The sequence below is a fragment of the Bombina bombina genome, chromosome 1 (assembly GCF_027579735.1).
Source record: "Bombina bombina isolate aBomBom1 chromosome 1, aBomBom1.pri, whole genome shotgun sequence".
Classification (NCBI taxonomy): Eukaryota; Metazoa; Chordata; class Amphibia; order Anura; family Bombinatoridae; genus Bombina; species Bombina bombina.
Genome location: NC_069499.1, coordinates 1,115,446,631 through 1,115,470,869, shown reverse-complemented (window position 1 = coordinate 1,115,470,869; position 24,239 = coordinate 1,115,446,631). Strand labels below are relative to the sequence as shown.

General features: G+C 39.1%; 1 protein-coding gene across 1 annotated transcript in view; it reads left to right on the top strand.

Moving 5' to 3' along the window:
* The first annotated feature begins 17,668 nt into the window (after window positions 1–17,668).
* FBXO47 (F-box protein 47) overlaps window positions 17,669–24,239 on the top strand; it is a 512,374-nt gene continuing 505,803 nt past the window's right edge. The window contains exon 1 of the mRNA XM_053717491.1: window positions 17,669–17,840. Coding sequence (XP_053573466.1) covers window positions 17,669–17,840 — 172 coding nt within the window. The remainder of the gene's footprint in view (window positions 17,841–24,239) is intronic.

Sequence of the window (24,239 nt, the reverse complement as noted above, 5' to 3'; positions counted from 1 at the left end):
TAATCTGCTGCCCCTAACATCAGCGTCACCTAAATACACTTAACCCCTAATCTGCCAGAAAGAAAAAGTTATGTTTAAACCTAACACCCTAACATAAAAACCATGTCTAAACACCCCTAATCTGCCGCCCTCGACAACCCTGCCACCTACATAATGTTATTAACCCCTAATCTGCCGCCCTTAACATCTCCGCCACCTACATAAAACTATTAAGCCTTAATCTGCCGCTGCCGATATCGCCGCCACCTACATTACAGTTATTAACCCCTAATCTGTCGCCGCCACTATACCTAAGTTATTAACCCCTAAACCTCTGGCCTCCAACATCACTAACACTAAATATATATATATAAACCGAACCCTAACCCTAACGTAACCCTAAGTCTAACCCTAACGCCCCCTAACTTAAATCTAATTAAAATAAATCTAAATAAAACTTACAATTATTACCTAAATAATGCCTTTTAAAAACTAAATACATACTTACCTGTAAAATAAAAACCTAAGCTAGCTACAATAGAACTAATAGTTACAATGTAGCTAGCTTAGGTTTTATTTTTATTTCACAGGTAAGTTTGTATTTATTTTAACTAGGTAGACTAGTTAGTAAATAGTTATTAACTATTTACTAACTACCTAGCTCAAATAAATACAAAGTTACCTGTAAAATTAAACCTAACCTGCCTTACACTAAAAACTAACATTACAATAAAATAAAATAAATTAAATTAATCAAATACAATTATCTAAATAACAAAACAAAAAAACCCCCCACTAAATTACACAAAATAATTACACCTAATCTAATTACGGAGCCTCAGAGGTGTCACACAAGATTTTTTTTATAAATCGTGAGCACATTTTGCTAAATCGTGAGCACATTTTGCTAAATTGTGCTCACGATTTAGCTAAAAAAAATATTTCATGATTCAGATAGAAAATACAATTTTAAACAACATTCCAATTTACCTCTATTATCTAATTTGCTTCATTCTTTAGATATCTTTTGTTAAAGAAATAGCAATGCACATGGGTGAGCCAATCACATGAAGCATCTATGTGCAGCCACCAATCAGAAGCTACTGAGCCTATCTAGATATGCTTTTCAGGAAAGAATATCAAGAGAATGAAGCAAATTAGATAATAAAAGTAAATTAGAAAGTTGTTTAAAATGGTATTCCCTATCTGAATCATGAAAGAAAAATTTTGGGTTTAATGTCCCTTTAAGCATAAATCCTCCCACTTATAGATCAGCCTGCTCACCAGCTACACTTTCAGATTCAGTTCAGTCAGTATTATAGTGAGACAGGCAGATTGGTAAGTAGCTTCAGCCACATGGATTTCTAAAAGTCCAATATTATCATTATGTTATGTGACAAACAGAACATTTAGCATAAAACATATTATCCTTTCACAATACAATGCAATAATATTCAAATTATTAGAGGTGAAATAAGGGTACATAAATTATATTATATTTTAAGTATATATTGAACAGAAATTAGTTAATTATTCAGGTTAAAAACTGTTGTTTTTTTTTAAAAAAAATAAATATTTGTGCTCCCTGTAAAAAATTATGAATTGTACAATTTCAAATACTTATTTTTCTGTCATTTCTCTATAAAATATTGTCACATTCTTATGTCTTTGTTTTTTATTAATACTATGAAACATAATTTGATTCCACTACTTAAAGAAAAAAATGGCAGTGAGAAGTGTACACATTTTCATAATGCTCTGTGCACAATAGAATCATAGAAGCCTGTGTTATTGTACACACAATGCTGTACATTGCAAAGCTTATACAAAATATAGGGATTAGATCCCAAAGCAGTATAGCTGCAAAATGTGTTGTTTACATTGAAATATCTGTCTGAGTACAATGTAAAGTTTAAAGGGACAGTCTACGTCAAATGTTTTATTGTGTAAAAAGATAGTGCCTTTACTACCCATTCCCCAGCTTTGCACAACTAACATTGTTTTATTAATATAATTTATAAGAACTAAAATCAATAGCATTTTATAAGTTTTTCACAGCAAGACAAAAGCTAGTTAATGTGTACCATATAGATCAGGGTTCTTCAAACCACGGGTCAGGACCCATTACTGGGCTACAACACCATGTGTACTGGGTTGTGACTTGTGTGTGGTGTATTGTATGAGATTGTGTGTGTGCTGTGCGTGTGTTGTGTATGAGAGTGTGCGGGGGGTGTGTTGTATAAGAGTGTGTGTGTGTTGTATGAGTGTGTGTTTGTTATATGAGAGTGTGTATGTGGTATGTGTGTTGTATGAGTGTGCTATATGAAAGTGTGTGTGTGTGTTGTATGAGAGAGTGTGTGTTATATGAAAGTATGTGTGTATGTTGTAAGAGAGTGTATGGGGTGAGTGTGTGATATATGAAAGTGTGTGTGTATGTTGTAAGAGAGTGTATGGGGTGAGTGTGTGTTATATGAAAGTGTGTGTGTGTGTTGTAAGAGAGTGTATGGGGTGAGTGTGTGTTATATGAAAGTGTGTGTGTGTGTTATAAGAGAGTGTATGGGGTGAGTGTGTGTTATATAAAAGTGTGTGTGTGTGTGTGTGTTGTAAGAGAGTGTATGGGGTGAGTGTGTGTTATATAAAAGTGTGTGTGTGTTGTAAGAGAGTGTATGGGGCGAGTGTGTGTTATATGAAAATGTGTGTGTGTTGTAAGAGAGTGTATGGGGTGAGTGTGTGTTATATGAAAGTGTGTGTGTGTTGTAAGAGAGTGTATGGGGTGAGTGTGTGTTATATAAAAGTGTGTGTTGTAAGAGAGTATATGGGGGGAGTGTGTGTTATATAAAAGTGTGTGTTGTAAGAGAGTGTATGGGGTGAGTGTGTGTTATATAAAAGTGTGTGTGTATTGTAAGAGAGTGTATGGGGGGAGTGTGAGTTATATGAAAATGTGTGTGTGTTGTAAGAGAGTGTATGGGGGGAGTGTGTGTGTTGTAAGAGAGTGTATGGGGTGAGTGTGTGTTATATGAAAGTGTGTGTGTGTGTGTTGTAAGAGAGTGTATGGGGTGAGTGTGTGTTATATGAAAGTGTGTGTGTATGTATGTGTTGTAAGAGAGTGTATGGGGGGAGTGTGAGTTATATGAAAGTGTGTGTGTGTTGTAAGAGAGTGTATGGGGGGAGTGTGTGTTATATAAAAGTGTGTGTGTGTGTGTTGTAAGAGAGTGTATGGGGTGAGTGTGTGTTATATGTAAGTGTGTGTGTGTGTGTGTTATATGAAAGTGTGTGTTATATGAAAGTGTGTGTTGTAAGAGAGTGTATGGGGTGAGTGTGTGTTATATGAAAGTGTGTGTGTATGTGTGTGTTGTAAGAGAGTGTATGGGGGAGTGTGAGTTATATGAAAGTGTGTGTGTGTTGTAAGAGAGTGTATGGGGGGAGTGTGTGTTATATAAAAGTGTGTGTGTGTTGTAAGAGAGTGTATGGGGTGAGTGTGTGTTATATGAAAGTGTGTGTGTGTGTGTTGTAAGAGAGTGTATGGGGTGAGTGTGTGTTATATGAAAGTGTGTGTGTGTTGTAAGAGAGTGTATGGGGGGAGTGTGTGTTATATAAAAGTGTGTGTGTGTTGTAAGAGAGCATAAGGGGTGAGTGTGTGTTATATGAAAGTGTGTGTGTGTGTGTTGTAAGAGTGTATGGGGTGAGTGTGTGTTATATGAAAGTGTGTGTGTATGTGTGTGTTGTAAGAGAGTGTATGGGGTGAGTGTGTGTTATATGAAAATGTGTGTGTGTTGTAAGAGAGTGTATGGGGGGAGTGTGTGTTATATGAAAGTGTGTGTGTGTTGTAAGAGAGTGTATGGGGGGAGTGTGTGTTATTTGAAAGTGTGTGTGTGTTGTAAGAGAGTGTATGGGGGGAGTGTGTGTTATATGAAAGTGTGTGTGTGTTGTAAGAGAGTGTATGGGGGGAGTGTGTGTTATATGAAAGTGTGTGTGTGTTGTAAGAGAGTATATGGGGGGAGTGTGTGTTATATGAAAATGTGTGTGTGTGTGTGTTGTAAGAGAGTGTATGGGGGGAGTGTGTGTTATATGAAAGTGTGTGTGTGTTGTAAGAGAGTGTATGGGGGGAGTGTGTGTTATATGAAAATGTGTGTGTGTTGTAAGAGAGTGTATGGGGTGAGTGTGTGTTATATGAAAGTGTGTGTGTGTGTTGTAAGAGAGTGTAAAAGGGAGTGTGTGTTATATAAAAGTGTGTGTGTGTGTGTTGTAAGAGAGTGTATGGGGTGATTGTGTGTTATATGAAAGTGTGTGTGTATGTGTGTGTTGTAAGAGAGTGTATGGGGGAGTGTGAGTTATATGAAAGTGTGTGTGTGTTGTAAGAGAGTGTATGGGGGGAGTGTGTGTTATATAAAAGTGTGTGTGTGTGTGTTGTAAGAGAGTGTATGGGGTGAGTGTGTGTTATATGAAAGTGTGTGTGTGTGTGTGTTGTAAGAGAGTGTATGGGGTGAGTGTGTGTTATATGAAAGTGTGTGTGTTGTAAGAGAGTGTATGGGGGGAGTGTGTGTTATATAAAAGTGTGTGTGTGTTGTAAGAGAGCATATGGGGTGAGTGTGTGTTATATGAAAGTGTGTGTGTGTGTGTTGTAAGAGTGTATGGGGTGAGTGTGTGTTATATGAAAGTGTGTGTGTATGTGTGTGTTGTAAGAGAGTGTATGGGGTGAGTGTGTGTTATATGAAAATGTGTGTGTGTTGTAAGAGAGTGTATGGGGTGAGTGTGTGTTATATGAAAGTGTGTGTGTATGCATGTGTCGTAAGAGAGTGTATGGGGTGAGTGTGTGTTATATGAAAATGTGTGTGTGTTGTAAGAGAGTGTATGGGGTGAGTGTGTGTTATATGAAAGTGTGTGTGTGTGTTGTAAGAGAGTGTATAAGGGAGTGTGTGTTATATAAAAGTGTGTGTGTGTGTTGTAAGAGAGTGTATGGGGTGAGTGTGTGTTATATGAAAGTGTGTGTGTGTGTGTTGTAAGAGAGTGTATGGGGTGAGTGTGTGTTATATGAAAGTGTGTGTGTATGCGTGTGTTGTAAGAGAGTGTATGGGGTGAGTGTGTGTTATATGAAAATGTGTGTGTGTTGTAAGAGAGTGTATGGGGGGAGTGTGTGTTATATGAAAGTGTGTGTGTGTTGTAAGAGAGTGTATGGGGGGAGTGTGTGTTATATGAAAGTGTGTGTGTGTTGTAAGAGAGTGTATGGGGGGAGTGTGTGTTATATGAAAGTGTGTGTGTATGTGTGTGTTGTAAGAGAGTGTATGGGGTGAGTGTGTGTTATATGAAAGTGTGTGTGTGTTGTAAGAGAGTGTATGGGGGGAGTGTGTGTTATATGAAAGTGTGTGTGTGTTGTAAGAGAGTGTATGGGGGAGTGTGTGTTATATGAAAGTGTGTATGTGTGTGTTGTAAGAGAGTGTATGGGGTGAGTGTGTGTTATATGAAAGTGTGTGTGTGTTGTAAGAGAGTGTATGGGGGGAGTGTGTGTTATATGAAAATGTGTGTGTGTGTTGTAAGAGAGTGTATGGGGGGAGTGTGTGTTATATGAAAGTGTGTGTGTTGTAAGAGAGTGTATGGGGTGAGTGTGTGTTATATGAAAGTGTGTGTGTGTTGTAAGAGAGTGTATGGGGGGAGTGTGTGTTATATGAAAGTGTGTGTGTGTTGTAAGAGAGTGTATGGGGGGAGTGTGTGTTATATGAAAGTGTGTATGTGTGTGTTGTAAGAGAGTGTATGGGGTGAGTGTGTGTTATATGAAAGTGTGTGTGTGTTGTAAGAGAGTGTATGGGGGGAGTGTGTGTTATATGAAAATGTGTGTGTGTTGTAAGAGAGTGTATGGGGGGAGTGTGTATTATATGAAAATGTGTGTGTGTGTTGTAAGAGAGTGTATGGGGGGAGTGTGTGTTATATGAAAATGTGTGTGTGTGTTGTAAGAGAGTGTATGGGGGGAGTGTGTGTTATATGAAAATGTGTGTGTGTTGTAAGAGAGTGTATGGGGTGAGTGTGTGTTATATGAAAGTGTGTGTGTGTGTATGTGTGTGTTGTAAGAGAGTGTATGGGGGAGTGTGTGTTATATGAAAGTGTGTGTGTGTATGTGTGTGTTGTAAGAGAGTGTATGGGGTGAGTGTGTGTTATATGAAAGTGTGTGTGTGTTGTAAGAGAGTGTATGGGGGGAGTGTGTGTTATATGAAAGTGTGTGTGTGTGTGTTGTAAGAGAGTGTATGGGGGAGTGTGTGTTATATGAAAGTGTGTGTGTATGTGTGTGTTGTAAGAGAGTGTATGGGGTGAGTGTGTGTTATATGAAAGTGTGTGTGTGTTGTAAGAGAGTGTATGGGGGGAGTGTGTGTTATATGAAAATGTGTGTGTGTTGTAAGAGAGTGTATGGGGGGAGTGTGTATTATATGAAAATGTGTGTGTGTGTTGTAAGAGAGTGTATGGGGGGAGTGTGTGTTATATGAAAATGTGTGTGTGTTGTAAGAGAGTGTATGGGGTGAGTGTGTGTTATATGAAAGTGTGTGTGTGTTGTAAGAGAGTGTATGGGGGGAGTGTGTATTATATGAAAATGTGTGTGTAGCTTGATAAATGGGCCCCCAAGTACAAAAATTGGGTCCCAAAGGTATGTGTTATCATGGCATTGGGTCTTGGGGGAAAAAGTTTGAAGAACCCTGATATAGATAACACTGAGCTGACTCTCGTTGAATCGTGAGTGATCACTGATTGGCTAAATTCAAGTATGCACAAACCTCTGAGATAAGGGGGATTGGTGCAAAGCATTAGATACAAGGTAATCACAGATTATTTAGCATTGTATTGTGAAATGATAACTATGCTTTGATTGCAATACTAAGGCCTCTAGTTATTAAGGTCTGTCGGACCTGATCCGACAGTGCGGATCAGGTCCGACAGACCTTGCTGAATACAGCGAGCAATACGCTCTCCGTATTCAGCATTGCACCAGCTGCTCACAAGAGCTGCTGGTGCAACACCGCCCCCTGCAGACTCGCGGCCAATGGGCTGCCAGCAGGGGGGTGTAAATCAACCCGATCGGGTTGATTTCCGGCGATGTCTGTCCGCCTGCTCAGAGCAGGTGGACAGTTTATGGAGCAGCGGTCTTTGTGATCGCTGCTCCATAACTGCTGTTTCTGGTGAGCCTGCAGGCTCGCCAGAAACACGGGGCATCAAGCTCCATTTGGATACATATGCCCCTAAATGTACTGTTTGTCACATAACATAATGCTAATATTGGGCTTTTAGAAATACATGTGACTGAAGCTTAGGTGCACAGTTACTTACAAAACAGAAATGATTCACTGGCACTATGTGGGTAATTGGAAGATCACGCTATGGGATCATGACGGCATGATTTGTTTGTATGAGTGGAATCAGTGCTGCGGTTATGATGATTTCCAACTCCATTGCAGTTTATGCTAATGTATCATTTCTTATACCCTAGTTTAATTTCTGGTAGAGTGGACTGGTGATATAACTAGTATTGACCTATTTTGGATACTAGCATTTTAGTTAATCACAATAAAGTGTTAGGTTTTATTATTTGATGAAGATAGTGCGCCAAATCTCTCATTCCCTCTCGTTTCTCCTTATCCCTTTTTCTTCTATATTTCCTTTTATCAGTTGAATTTGATAAGTGCACAGTGACTTACCAGTTTGTCCTGATCCTCACTGACACATAGGGCTCAATTTATTACTCAAGGGGCGTACATATTTGCCCCTGTCCGCTCCAGCTCTCCTCTGGTGGGCAGCAATCTGCTGGCAGAATTAAACATTGCACACGAGCGCTATTTTGTGCTTGCCTGCGATCCCGCTACCTTCCCACACCCAGCCAATCACGCGCAGGCAGGAGCTGTCAATCTCCCTGGTCGGACGAGGAGAAGAGTGTAGGAAAGCAGCGGTCTCATGGCCGCTGCTTGATAAATCGTCACTGTAGGTTCTCTTATGAGAACCTGCAGTCATAGAGAGGAGAAGGGCTTCATAAATCAAGCCCATAGTGATGTCCAGTTCATGAACGATGCAGTAAAATTACATCATTAACAAGTGCATAATAAAAAGACAATGCAAAACACATACTCTGAATTTCAACTTAGCAGTAGATTTTTTCTGACAAATTAATTTTTTCTCTCATATTCCAAACCCTCTGTATCATTTAACAGACATCAGCCAATCACAAACTAGTATACATATACCATGTGAGCTTGCGCACATGCTCAGTAGGATTTTATTCCCCAGAAAGTATGACTATAAAAAGACTGTGCACAATTTGGTAATGGAAGTAAATTGAAAAGTGTCTTAAAACTGCTGCTCTGTCTGAATCATAAAAGGTTATTTTGACTTTAGAGTCCCATTTAACTAACTCCTTTGCAATGAAACACTCAGTTAACAGTGCACTGATTCAAATATAAAGGTCACAGCAGTTCTCAATAGACCCCTGCCATTCCCTCTAACTGCACCTTACATTATCCCTTACTGTCCCTTACTATAAATACTCCTCACCATAACTTAACCATAAGGACCCCTGTTAACCCTAACTGCCCCTAAATTAATCCCATTAATATTGCTGTGGTGCTCTGGGATAATAGTTATTATGTTAATGTAATGTATTATAATACCTATTAGGTAAATAAAGTGGGTATCACTTCCCTGTGTATGATCATGGATAACCAGTCTTTTGTCAGATATGCAGCTATTAGGCAAATACAACAGTACAAAACGCAGCAAACTCTGTTCTATGCACTGTGTTGGAACCCACACAATATATGCAGCATACTCTGTTGTATGCACCATGTTCTATGTATTTGCCCTGGTTTTTTATGTACAACTAAAGACTGGTTATCCATATGATATGAGTAAGAAATAGATGTAACGCTGCATTTTGTGTCAGGATGAGTTGGACAGTAATTCAGGAGTCAGGAATCGGATTGGTGGAGCATTCGTAATAGGAGAATCTGAGGCTCGTCCCTCATGCATCACATGCCCAACAAGTGAATTCATTAATTGGTTCATGAACTGGTTCAGTTAAATGAACTATCCAAAATGAACTGATTCATCAAGATGAATCAGACTTCCTATCTCTACTGACACACTGAACTGAACAAACTAGTAGCTGGTGGGCAGGTGCTCCTCCTCCTGTAGATAGGTCATAAAAACATGACTAGCTAGGGGAGGAGCAGGCTGATCTGCAAGGGGGAAAATTCATGCTTAAAGGGACAGTATAGACCAATTTTCATATAACTGCATGTAATAGACACTACTATAAAGAAGAATATGCACAGATACTGATCTAAAAAATAAATATAAAACCTTTTAAATCTTAGAAGCTCCAAATTTTGCACTGTTGAGAAAATTAGCTGGAACACCCAGCAAAAAGGGCTGGGTGCAGATACTTTCCTCCCCCCTTCTCTGCATATGAAAAGACAGATTAGGCAAACAGGAGCCAGCAGGTGTCTGTAAACGCACGTATACATCTGACACTTTGAGGCTTGGGTAGGAGTCTGAAACCAGCACAATGTTAATAAAAAAATAACCAAAACTATACATTGTTACAAAAAAACTCCCAGGTGGACTGTATAAATGGATCATCTGCAAAACAGTTATGCAAAGAAAAATGTAGTGCATACTGTCCCTTTTAGGTGGAATAGCATGATTATAATTATTTATAAATCGTGTGCACCATTTGGCTAAATCTAACTGTCAGGTAGAGGGGTAGACATTTGAGGTAATGGGATATATAACATTATAAAAAGAAAACCCAGTATTATTGATAGTGAGCTATGAGTAAAAGTTTGACATGTGGTAGCATATGATTGGGGTTATAGGGTTAATATAAATATGGCTTGATCCAGTGGGGAGATACACATGGCACTGATGAGATTGCGGGTAATGTTAGTGTATAGGGTTGTCACAGAATAGAGATTACAAGTTGCTGTTGCAATCAGCCAATAGAATGCAAGCTCAATCCTATTGGCTGATTGGATCAGCCAATAGGATGAAAGCTCAATCCTATTGGCTGATTGCAACAGCAACTTGCAACAGCCAATAGGATTTTTTCCCCTTTAATTCCGATTGGCTGATAGAATTCTATCAGCCAATCGGAATGTAATGGACGCCATCTTGGATGACATCATTTAAAGTTAAACTTAATTCTGCAACAGACGTCGGAAGAAGAGGATGCTCTGCACCGGATGTCTGGAAGATGGAGCCGCTCCGCGCCGGATGGATGAAGATAGAAGATGCCGCCTGGATGAAGACTTCTGCCTGCTTAGATGAAGACTTCGGCCCGCTTGGATGAAGACTTCTGCCGGCTTTGCTGAGGACTTCTGCCACTTGGATGAGGATGGATGTCCAGTCTTCGAAAACTATAATTGGATCTTCGGGGGTTAGTGTTAGATTTTTATAAGGGTTTATTGGGTGAGTTTTAATTTTAGGTTAGGGACTTTGAGCTGAAAAAGAGCTAAAACACCCTTTTAAGGGCAATACCCATACAAATACAATTTTCAGGGCAATGGGGAGCTTAGGTTTTTTAGATAGGTTTTTATTTGCAGGGTTTGGTTGTGTGGGTGGTGGGTTTTACTGTTGGGGGGTGTTTGTATTTTATTTTACAGGTAAAAGAGCTGATTTATTTGGAGCAATGCCCCGCAAAAGGCCCTTTTAAGGGCCATTGGTAGTTTTGTGTAGGCTAGGGGGTTTTTTATTTGGGGGGGGGCTTTTTTATTTTGATAGGGCTATTAGATTAGGTGTAAGTAGTTTAAATATTTGATAATTTATATTTTATTTTGTGTAGCTTAGTGTTTTTTATTTTGTGTAACTTAGTTATTTTTTTGTAACTTAGCAATTTTTAATTGTAGATTTAAAGGGATACTGAACTCAATTTTTTTCTTTTGTGATTCAGAAAGAGCATGCAATTTTAAGCAACTTTCTAATTTACTCCTATTATCAAATTTTCTTCGTTCTCTTGCTATCTTTATTTAAAAAAGAAGGCATCTAAGTTTTTTTTTGGTTCAGAACTCTGGACAGCAATTGTTTGGTTGTGTGGGTGGTGGGTTTTACTGTTGGGGGTTGTTTGTATTTTATTTTACAGGTAAAAGAGCTGATTTATTTGGGGCAATGCCCCGCAAAAGGCCCTTTTAAGGGCCATTGGTAGTTTAGTGTAGGCTAGGGGTTTTTTTTATTTGGGGGGGGCTTTTTTATTTTGATAGGGCTATTAGATTAGGTGTAAGTAGTTTAAATATTTGATAATTTATTTTTTATTTTGTGTAGCTTAGTGTTTTTTATTTTGTGTAACTTAGTTATTTTTTTGTAACTTAGCAATTTTTAATTGTAGATTTAAAGGGACACTGAACTCAAATTTTTTCTTTTGTGATTCAGAAAGAGCATGCAATTTTAAGCAACTTTCTAATTTACTCCTATTATCAAATTTTCTTCGTTCTCTTGCTATCTTTATTTAAAAAAGAAGGCATCTAAGTTTTTTTTGGGTTCAGAACTCTGGACAGCAATTGTTTTATTGGTGGATGAATTTATCCACCAATCAGCAAGGACAACCCAGGTTGTTCACCAAAAATGGGCCGGCATCTAAACTTCAATTCTTGCATTTCAAATAAAGATACCAAGAGAATGAAGAAAATTTGATAATAGGAGTAAATTAGAAAGTTGCTTAAAATGTCATGCTCTATCTGAATCATGAAAGAAAAAATTTGGTTACAGTGTCCCTTTAAGTAAATTGAGTAGGGTTAGGTTTTTAAATATGTAATATAGCTAATTTAATTGTTAGTTTAATGTAATTTTAGTATAATAGTTAGGGTAGGTTAATTAGTAGTTTAATATAGTTTATTTTAATTCTAAAGGTAAGTTTAAATTTATTATAAGATAGGGATGAGTTAATATTTAATGTAAAGTTAGTGTGTTGTTAGGTTTAGGAGTTAATAGCTTAATTTAGTTTATGGCGATGTGGGGGGCTGGCGGTTTAGGGGTTAATACATTTATTTAGTTGCAGAGGGGTCCGGGAGCGGGGGGATAGGGGTTAATAACTTTATTAGAGTTGCGGTGGGCTCCGGGAGTGGAGGGATAGGGGTTAATAACTTTATTTAATTGCGGCGGTGTTTAGCGACAGGGTATAAATAAAGTTGGGAAAAAGCTGAATAGCAGCGAGATCGATGACTGCTAGATAACAGTCCGCTGCTCATCGCACTGTACTTGGTGCGCAGCTTTTTGACAGCTTTTTTTTATAAATAAGGAGAGCGTATTCAGGTCCGTGGCCGCGATGTTAGGCAATGTTAGAAAAGCGTATTGGTGCTGTCGAATGCAGCATAGTTGACTGCTTGATAATTCGGCCTCATAGTCTGCAATATAGTTTAATTATTTATTTTGTCCCCTTTTCCTGTAATTCCACTCTGAAATTGTGATCTTTTCAGTTCCTGTTAGAAATGGAAGCGCATAACACTGTTATATTCCACACAGCCATTGGCTGCACACTCTAGTGTAATATTTATAACTCTCCTTAATTTGCCACAGCAGAGAAGGTAACCTAAGTTACAACATTTCAGCTCCCATTGTTTTATAGACACTAAAACTTTACACTTATTTTGTCAATATTTAAATAACTAATGAAACTTTACAAAATACATCTACTGTACATGTTATTCTCAGACTAATCTTTTCTTTGAATACATCATTCTATCTAGCTTTTATTTAGTGTTTAATGTCCCTTTAAGGAAGTTTACTATGAAATCTCATGAGAGTTCAGTGAAATCTCATGAGATCACAGTAAAAGAGTTCCTGACCTCAGCACTGTTGATGCTGATTGGCTGCTGTTAATTTCTTTATATATATTTTTTTAGTTATCTGCAGCTGGGAGCAGCTGAGTATAACTTTTTACACAGAACTTACTCTGCTGAGCTGAGGAGATTGTGAGGTAAAATATCTTCCTTTCTTACATAGAGATGCTCAGGTGATATTTTCCTGTCAGCTTTTTACAGTTATACTGCATCAGTTTCAAGTGATTTAGCCTATGAGTATTATGTCCCTTTAAGCTAAAATGAGCTATTAAAAATGTCCACAAAGTATCATTAAATACATTTATGTTTTGTGCTTTGGACAGCTGAATGATATAATATTAAAAAATATTACACTGCCCCCACCAGGCTACTTCATAATGCCTCAAAGCTGACAACATTTTTCTGTGACGAACTCTGCTTTTGTTCAGCAAGCTCAGTTTATGTCCACACATTTATTATAAGGTTTGTAAAACCTTTATTTTTTGGTTGTCCCTTATTTATGTAACAATATCAGTTGGGAAATTGTTGTCCCTTCTTTGGGCTAGATAATGATTACAAGTGGAGTGCTAAATTATTGCGCTCCCGCAAATGGCATATTTGAAAGTTTGCGGGAGCGCAACAATTAAGCAACTATTACAAGTAGCTGGTTATTGCTACCGCGACCTTGCACTAGCAATAAGCACTCTCGGCTAGATTTAGAGTTTTGTCGGTAAGGACCCGCGTAGCTAACGCCGGCTTTTTTCTGGCCGCACCATAAAAATAACTCTGGTATTGAGAGTCCACATAAAGGCTGCGTTAGGCTCCAAAAAAGGAGCGTAGAGCATATTTAACGCAGCTTCAACTCTCGATACCAGAGTTGCTTACGGACGCGGCCAGCCTCAAAAACGTGCTTGTGCACGATTCCCCCATAGGAAACAATGGGGCTGTTTGAGCTGAAAAAAAACCTAACAAAAAAGCCGCGTTCAGCTCCTAACGCAGCCCCATTGTTTGCTATGGGGAAACACTTCCTACGTCTGCACCTAACACCCTAACATGTACCCCGAGTCTAAACACCCCTAGCCTTACACTTATTAACCCCTAATCTGCTGCCCCCGCTATCGCTGACCCCTGCATATTATTTTTAACCCCTAATCTGCCGCTCCGTAAACCGCTTACATTATCCTTATGTACCCCTAATCTGCTGCCCCTAACACCGCCGACCCCTATATTATATTTATTAACCCCTAATCTGCCCCCCACAACGTCGCCTCCACCTGCCTACACTTATTAACCCCTAATCTGCCGAGCGGACCGCACCGCTATCATAATAAAGTTATTAACCCCTAATCCGCCTCACTAACCCTATAATAAATAGTATTAACCCCTAATCTGCCCTCCCTAACATCGCCGACACCTAACTTCAATTATTAACCCCTAATCTGCCGACCGGAGCTCACCGCTATTCTAATAAATGTATTAACCCCTAAAGCTAAGTCTAACCCTAACACTAACACCCCCCTAACTTAAATATAATTTAAATCTAACGAAATTAATTAACTCTTATTAAATAAATTATTCCTATTTAAAGCTAAATACTTACCTGTAAAATAAATCCTAATATAGCTACAATATAAATTATAATTATATTATAGCTATTTTAGGATTAATATTTATTTTACAGGTAACTTTGTATTTATTTTAACCAGGTACAATAGCTATTAAATAGTTAAGAACTATTTAATAGCTAAAATAGTTAAAATAATTACCAAATTACCTGTAAAATAAATCCTAACCTAAGTTACAATTAAACCTAACACTATACTATCATTAAATTAATTAAATAAAATACCTACAATTTCCTACAATTAAACCTAACACTACACTATCAATACATTAATTAAATACAATACCTACAAATAACTACAATGAAATAAACTAACTAAAGTACAAAAAATAAAAAAGAACTAAGTTACAAAAAATAAAAAAATATTTACAAACATAAGAAAAATATTACAACAATTTTAAACTAATTACACCTACTCTAAGCCCCCTAATAAAATAACAAAGACCCCCAAAATAAAAATGCCCTACCCTTTTCTAAATTACTAAAGTTCAAAGCTCTTTTACCTTACCAGCCCTGAACAGGGCCCTTTGCGGGGCATGCCCCAAGACGTTCAGCTCTTTTGCCTGTAAAAAAACCCACATACAATACCCCCCCCCCAACATTACAACCCACCACCCACATACCCATAATCTAACCCAAACCCCCCTTAAATAAACCTAACACTAAACCCCTGAAGATCATCCTACCTTGTCTTCACCTCACCGGGTATCACCGATCGGTCCTGGCTCCAAAATCTTCATCCAACCCAAGCGGGGGCTGGCGATCCATCATCCGGTGGCTGAAGAGGTCCAGAAGAGGCTCCAAAGTCTTCATCCTATCCGGGAAGAAGAGTAGATCCGGACCGGCAACCATCATCTTCCAAGCGGCATCTTCTATCTTCATCCGATGAGGACCGGCTCCATCCTGAAGACCTCCACCGCGGACCCATCTTCATCCGGCGACGTCCAACTGAAGAATGACGGTTCCTTTAAGGGACGTCATCCAAGATGGCGTCCCTCGAATTCCGATTGGCTGATAGGATTCTATCAGCCAATCGGAATTAAGGTAGGAATATTCTGATTGGCTGATGGAATCAGCCAATCAGAATCAAGATCAATCCGATTGGCTGATCCAATCAGCCAATCAGATTGAGCTCGCATTCTATTGGCTGATCGGAACAGATTAGGGGTGGAGGCGACGTTGAGGGGGGGCAGATTAGGGGTTAATAAATATAATATAGGGGTCGGCGGTGTTAGGGGCAGCAGATTAGGGGTACATAAGGATAACGTAGGTGGCGGTCGGCAGATTAGGGGTTAAAAAAATTTAATCGAGTGGCGGCGATGTGGGGGGGCCTCGGTTTAGGGGCACATAGGTAGTTTATGGGTGTTAGTGTACTTTAGAGTACAGTAGTTAAGAGCTTTATGAACCGGCGTTAGCCCAGAAAGCTCTTAACTACTGACTTTTTTCTGCGGCTGGAGTTTTGTCGTTAGAATTCTAACGCTCACTTCAGCCACGACTCTAAATACCGGAGTTAGAAATATCCCATTGAAAAGATAGGATACGCAATTGACGTAAGGGGATCTGCGGTATGGAAAAGTCGCGGCTGAAAAGTGAGCGTTAGACCCTTTTTTGAGTGACTCCAAATACCGGAGGTAGCCTAAAACCAGCATTAGGAGCCTCTAACGCTGGTTTTCACGGCTACCGCCAAACTTTAAATCTAGGCCTCTGAAAATTAACCAGAGATTAGATCAAAATAGAGGGCATTGTAAGTTTTTATTAAAAAAACTGCGCTAGGCAGTTTTGGGGCATTAAAGTTGGTGGAAGTGGGGTGTTAGAAAAAAGGCACTGAAAAGCTCCTTCACATTGCAGTCTGCAGAAATTGTGTGTTCCCTTAGACCGCAATGTAAATACATAGGTATATAATTATATACATATATATTTATATGTAAATATGTGCATATGCACATATTAACAAATATATATGTATATATTCACATACATATATATTTAAAAATGCTGCGCTACTTATCCCCCTTGCTGTGCGAGGTTCTGATGCTGTCACAGGAGCCTATGGAAGCACAATCTCGTGAGTGCAATGCTCCCTAGCAATGTGAACATAAGTTTGAGTTCCCATTGTGATTAACTTGTAATACCAGCCCACATTATTATGAGTTGGTATTACAAAGTGGAGCACTAATATCGCTTGAATGCAATATTTAGCGCTCCACTTGTAATCTGGCACTTTGTGTCCTAATCCCGAAAATGCTTCGGCAAGATCTTTGCATAATTTAGATGTTCTTAGAGTTTTGAAGTATTCATTTGGCGCTACTAAGGATTTCAGACAAACTTCTAGTTTGTTCACTTTTATGGTTCTAGGAAAGGGCAGAAAGTTTCTGCTGTTTCTTTGGCCTCTATTTTAAACTTCTGCTTCATAGGGATTATATGGAGGCAGGTCAGCCTCCACCTAAATGGATTACTGCTCATTCTACCAGATCAGCTGCCAGTCCTTGGGCTTTCAAGAATGAGACCTTTGTTGATCAAATTTAGAAGGCAGCTACTTGGTCTTCTTTGCATACTTTTTCTAAATTACACCATTTTGATGTTTTTGCTTCTTCTTTTGTAGGAAAGTATTTAAGGCAATTGTCTCAACCTGATTTATTTTTGCCTGTTGATTAACTTTAATTGCATCAAAAAAAATGAATTATGACCTTTTTGTTTTTTTTCATGGTTGTGGAGTTTTTCAGTGAAAAAATAGGTTTCTTCCATCCCACCCTTTATGTCTCATTAATCTTGGACTCTACAGCTTGGATATTAGTTCCCTGGAATAATGGATCGTGGACTATCACCACCTGTATGAAAGAAAACATAATTTATGCTTACCTTAAAAATTAATTTCATGGTGGAGATAGTCCATGAGACCCTACCCTGTGTTTTTTTGGTATTGGTTTATTCTTAAACACATCCTTTTTTCCTTGCTCCTATATTTTTGCTCTTATTTGTTTTCCTACCACATTTGCTTGGCTGTACGTTAGACAGAGGTCCCTGTGAGGTGGAAGGGGTTTTATAGAGCTCTTGGGGTTTTTGGAATCTTTGCCTCCATTAAGTAGTAGGGGAGAGTAATTTGAAGGACTAATAATTTGTGGACTCTCACTAGCGTGATAGAAATAAATTTATCAGGTAAGCATAATTATTTTTTTTTACTGTGGCCGGTATTTAGCTGTATGAACTTACCTTTTTCAGGACGTATGTTATGTATAAATATATGTTTTTAATTTGTGAAGGAAACAGCAAGTGAGGAAAGATAAAGATGGCAGCCCATTCTAACAACTTCACCCTCATCCCAAGACAGAGGTTTAGACGTAGTAACAGGCGCTTTCACACAGCTTTTGAGGGCAGAGAATCAATTGATGTGGCCACTTTGGGTCAGTTTAAAGCTTTACCACCCGAAATCTTTCACATGATTTTGAAGTATCTGTCTGGTAAGTGCCTTATTTAAGATGTCTGCTTGAAATGTAATATATTTTGATGTGACTTTTTCAACTAATGTGTACAATATAAAATTGAAAAATAGATATGTCCTGTTTTATAATGCAAATTGATATTTTATAATAGAGAACAAACAACAACATTTATTACATATTTCCTCAAAGGGACAGTACATTTTTTTTTTACTTTCATGAATTAGATAAAGGGGCCTATCTATCAAGCTCCGAATGGAGCTTGATGCCCCGTGTTTCTGGCGAGCCTGCAGGCTCGCCAGAAACAGCAGTTATGAAGCAGCGGTCACAAAGACCGCTGCTCCATAACCCTATCCGCCTGCTCTGAGCAAGCGGACAGACATTGCCGGAATTCAACCCGATCGAGTATGATCGGGTTGATTGACAACCCCCTGCTGGTGGCCGATTGGCCGCGAGTCTGCAGGGGGCGGCGTTGCACCAGCATCTCTTGTGAGCTGCTGGTGCAATGCTGAATACGGAGAGTGTATTGCTCTCCATATTCAGCGAGGTCTGGCGGACCTGATCCGCACTGTCGGATCAGGTCCGCCAGACTTTGTTAAATAGGGGCCAAAGCATTTAATTTGAACCCCTTTGCTACTGGAAATTTTGGAGAAAAATGTTCCCAAGTACTGGAAATGTTTTAGCGTTTCTGCTATCACTCCGTTGAAATAGAAATATAGCCTTTGTTTGTTTAATTAACCTATAAAAACTATATATAGTTTTAAAGTAGACAACCCAAGGTTGAGATGCAATCATATTTAAAAAAATAGTAAACTGTTTCACAAACTTTCGGCTAGATTACGAGTTGTGCGCTAGGGTAAAAAAGCAGCGTTAAGAGGTCCTAATGCTGCTTTTTTACGCCCGCTGGAATTATGAGTCTTGAAGGTTTAGGGTCACCGCACACTTCTTTGGCCTTACCGCAAAACGACTTACGTAAACGTTGTAAAGTCTTTTTTCTATGGGACTTCCATAACGCTGATATTACGAGTCTTTCCTGGGCGGTACACCCTACCCTGTCATGAGTCCTAACGCATTTAAAAGTCAGTAGTTATGAGTTTTATGGTACAACGCCGTAGCATAAAACTCATAACTAAAGTGCTAAAAAGTACACTAACACCCATAAACTACCTAATAACCCCTAAACCGAGGCCCTCCCGCATTGCAAATACTAAAATTTTTAACCCTTAATCTGCTGCTCCGGACACCGCTGCCACCTACATTATATGTATGAACCCCTAATCTGCTGACCCCAACATTGCTGACACCTACATTATATTTATTAACCCATAATCTGACGCCCCAATGTCGCCGCCACCTACCTACACGTATTAACCCCTAATCCGCCGCCACTATAATAAACATATTAACCCCTAAACCTCCGCACTCCCGCCTCGCAAACATTAGTTAAATATTATTAATCCCTAATCTGCCGGCCCTAACATCGCCGCCACCTACCTACATTTATTAACCCCTAATCTGCCGGCACTATATTAAAGTTATTAACCCCTAAACCTAAGTCTAACCCTAAACCTAACACCCACTAACTTAAATATAATTTAAATAAATCTAAATAAATATTTCTATCATTAACTAAATTATTCCTATTTAAAACTAAATACTTACCTATAAAATAAACCCTAAGATAGCTACAATATAACTAATAGTCTAATAGTTACATTGTAGCTAGCTTAGGGTTTATTTTTATTTTACAGGCAAGTTTGTATTTATTTTAACTAGGTAGAATAGTTACTAAATAGTTATTAACTATTTAATAACTACCTAGCTAAAATAAATACAAAAGTACCTGTAAAATAAAACCTAATCTAAGTTACACTAACACCTAACACTACACTATAATTAAATAAATTAACTAAATTAAATACAATTAAATAAATTAAATTAGCTAAAGTACAAAAAAAACAAAACACTAAATTACAGAAAATAATAAACAAATTACAGAAATAGTCCTATTAAAATAAAAAAGCCCTCCCAAAACTAAACTAAACTAAACTACCAATAGCCCTTAAAAGGGCCTTTTGCGGGGCATTGCCCCAAAGTAATCATCTCTTTTACCTGTAAAAAAAAAAATACAACAACCCCCCAACAGTAAAACCCACCACCCACACAACCAACCCCCCAAATAAAATACTATCTAAAAAAACCTAAGCTCCCCATTGCCCTAAAAAGGGCAACCCCTAATCTAAAAAATAAACCCACCCAATACACCCTTAAAAAAACCTAACACTAACCCCCTGAAGATCGACTTACCGGGAGATGTCTTCATCCAAGCCTGGCGAAGTGGTCCTCCAGACGGGCAGAAGTCTTCATCCAAGCCGGGCAGAAGTGGTCCTCAAGATGGGCAGAAGTCTTCATCCAAGCCGGACTGAAGTGGTCCTCCAGATGGGCAGAAGTCTTCATCCAGACGGCATCTTCTATCTTCATCCATCCGGCCCGGAATGGCTCCATCTACAAGACATCCGACGCAGAGCATCCTCTTCTTCCAACGACTAAAACAGAATGAAGGTACCTTTAAGTGACGTCATCCAAGATGGCGTCCCCTAGATTTTGATTGGCTGATAGAATTCTATGAGCCAATCAGAATTAAGGTAGAAAAAATCCTATTGGCTGATGCAATCAGCCAATAGGATTGAAGTTCAATCCTATTGGCTGATTGGAATAGCCAATAGAATGCGAGCTCAATCCTATTGGCTGATTGGAACGTCTACCTTAATTCCGATTAATTCCGAGATGCACTGCTGTCAGTTTTTATTTTCTTGAGACATACTTCCTCAAAGAAGACTAATACAACCTTAGCTTGCATAAAGACTGAATAGGTTGCACAACCTGCAATATTTTTTAATTAATGTGCCCAGTACTGTCTAGCCCCTCCATCCAGCCCTCTATCTGGCCCATGTGCTAACGCGAAACTCAGATTTTACCTAAGACAGACAGTGATAACACCAGACATGCAGAGAGCAGGCATGCTGACATATTTGCCTCCCCCACACTAGTTAAGGAACTTCTCAAACCGAACATGGTGGGAGACTGGGGTCATGTAAGAAACTCACAGAAATGTGAGTAGAGAGCAAGTGTCCGTTTGATCTGCAGATAGAGGCAGACCAGCAATAAATCCCTATGCAGAGACTGAGAAGTGCAGATAAACAGACACACAGCAAATTTTCTTGATTTGTGACACAGTACTAATAGTAAGTACTGCTGCATCAGGGGGAAAACATTACAAGACTGATATTTATTGTTTCAGCAGTCATGTTATAAGTTCATTGCTCATGATTCATGTTAAAATATTTATAGGTAATCTGGAATATAAGAGCATATTTAAAATTGTGTAAGTAGTGTATTTTTGAGAGCTATGATGCTTTAAATGGTAAATTATGCAGCTCTGTTCTTACTGTTTCTGCTCTAAATTGAAGTTAGGCACAATCCCAACATTTTCCTATACTTTTAAACATGGTTAAAATTATGCCTTCCAGCGCTACAGAATTTGCCGGCGCTTTACAAATAAATGATAATAATAATAATAATAATAATAATAATGTGCGAACAGTGCACTACTAGGGGCCGAATTATCAAGCTCCGAATGGAGCTTGATGCCCATGTTTCCGAACAAGCCTTCAGGCTCACCGGAAACAGTAGTTATGAAGCAGCGGTCTAATGACCGCTGCTCCATAACTGGTCCACCTGCTCTGAGTTCACAGACATCAATACGTGCGATCCTATACGACCGGGCTGATTGACACCCCCCGATAGCGCCGCAAATCTGGAGGGGGCGGCATTGCACAAGCAGTTCACAAGAACTGCTTCTGTAATGATAAATGCCGACAGCATATGCTGTTGGCATTTATCGATGTGCGGCGGACATGATACTCTACATCGTATCATGTCCACTTGCACTTTGATAAATTGACCCCCTAGTATCCCTTTGCACTTTTCCTTCTCTTAAGTAGCAGTGTGAGTAAGATGATGTGGAACACTAGTGAATATTGCTGCACTCTGTATGCATTTTATGTGAATCTGACACCCTGACAGAATTTTGAGTGCCTTGGGTAGGTATTTATATGTGTATAAACGTACATGTCACTAACAGTATCTGTGTTTTCATAAACTGGTGATCTCGCAGTCATGACTTTCATAGCAACCTATTGCAACCCTGTTTCCATCCACACCACTGCTACACCATCTGAATGTCAATTCTATGTTGACATGATGGGCATACTGGGCACTATTTTTCTAGTATTGATTTTTACAACAGGTTTCTTTTTTAAGGTGGTGAGAATCTACGAGCTCCATACATATGGAATTCAACACCTGGCTACCAGTAGGAGGCAAAGACACCCAACACATAAAGAGCTTTTAATCCCTCCCACTTCCCAGTACATCCCAGTCTTTTATTTTTTCCACAGGAGTTGGTGAATATTTGAGATGCTCCAGCTTCATTTTTTGGAAGGGGTTTCCTAACCCTTTATCCCCTTTGAATGCAAATAAGTAGAGAGGGATACAGAGGAGTACGTGGGCTCAATATAATAAGGGATTTTTTGTCAATAGCTTGCCACAGATGTCTCGGGGGACTAGTCCTTCGCCTCCTCCTGTTTGTCATTAGTTGTTATGGAAATCCTCTGCTGTTTTATACAGCATTGGATGGGCTCTCTACTGAAGGTACAAGTGCTGCAGCTGGGTAAGCAATAGAGGGGGTGACTGTGAGGTAAGTATACACATAGCCCACAGGCTGTTAGCAGGTACACCTTAACGGGACATTAAACACTTTGAGATGTAATATAAACAGATAAATCATATATATATATATATATATATATAAACTCTGCAATATACATTCATAATTTATTTTGTCACCTTTTCCATTCTGACATTGTGAGCTTTTCAGTTTCTGTTAGAAATGGAAGTGCAGAACACTGTTATATTCCACACAGCCATTGGCTGCACACTCTAGTGATCTTTTTATAAATGTCCCTAATTAGGGCTAGATTTATTAAAGCTGAGGCATACAGGGGCGCGTATACGCGCCCCTGTACGCCTCAGCTCGCCTGTGGCGGGGCGAAAATACCCGCAGGCATTCGGCATTGCACACAAGCGCAATTTTGCACTCGCGTGCAATCCCGCCCCCTGCCCACGCACAGCCAATCACGCGCAGGCAGGAGCCGTCAATCTCCTTGGTCGGACTCGACCGAGGAGATTGAATTTCGCCAGTTTAGAGGTGGCGAAGAGCGTTATCAAGCAGCGGTCTGGTGCTTGATAAATCACGGCGAGCAAGTTCTTGTGCGAACTTGCTGCCGTAGGGGCTTCATAAATCTAGCACTTAGTCACAGCAGAGAAGGTAACCTAAGTTACAGCATGGCAGCTCCCATTGTTTTATAGACATTACAACTTTACACTTATTTTGTCAATATTTTAACAGCTAATGAAACTTTAATAAATACATCTACATGTTATTCTCAGACTAATCTTTTCTTGAATACATCATTCTATTTAGCATTTATTTAGTGTTTAATTTCCCTTTAATGGTGCATCATAGCCACTGTGAGAGGGAACAAGGTAACAGACAGTTAGGCAGTATATTTGTGCACTTAGAATGTATTGACACAAGGGTTTGTGCGCACTGTTTTAAGCAAAAACTGGCACTTTTAAGGGACAATTGAAGTTTGTTTTAATTTTTTTTTTTAGATTAGGGATTTTGGGCAATGCCCATACAAATTCCCCTTTACTGTAGGGGCAATGGGTATATTAGGCTTTTTTATTGTTAGGTTTTTTATATGGGGGGTTTGGTGGGTGGGGGGTTTTACTGTTAGAGGGGGACTTAGTACCGCCATCTGAGATCAGTAGTTATGAGTTTTACGCAGCAAAACTCATAACTAAAGTGTTACAAAGTACACTAACACCCATAAACTACCTATTAACCCATAAATCGAGGCCCTCCCGCATCACAAATACTATATTAAAGTTATTAACCCCTAATCTGTCGCTCCCGACATCGCCGCCACTAATAAAATTTATTAAACCCTATTCAGCCGCTCCCCTATATCCCTGCCACTATACTAAAGTTATTAACCCCTATTCCCCCGTACCCCAACATCGCCCATACTATAATAAATCTATTAACCCCTATTCCGCCACTCCCCGACATCGCCGCCACTAAATAAAGTTATTAAGCCCTAAACCTCTGGCCTCCCACATCACTACCACTAAATAAACCTTTTAAACTCTACAATGTCAGCCCCCCACATTGCAACAACCTAAATTAAACTGTATTAACCCCTAAACCTAACCGTAACCCTAACCCTAACACCCCCTAACTTTAACATAATTAAAATAGAGCTAAATTAAAGTTACAATTATTAACTAAATAAT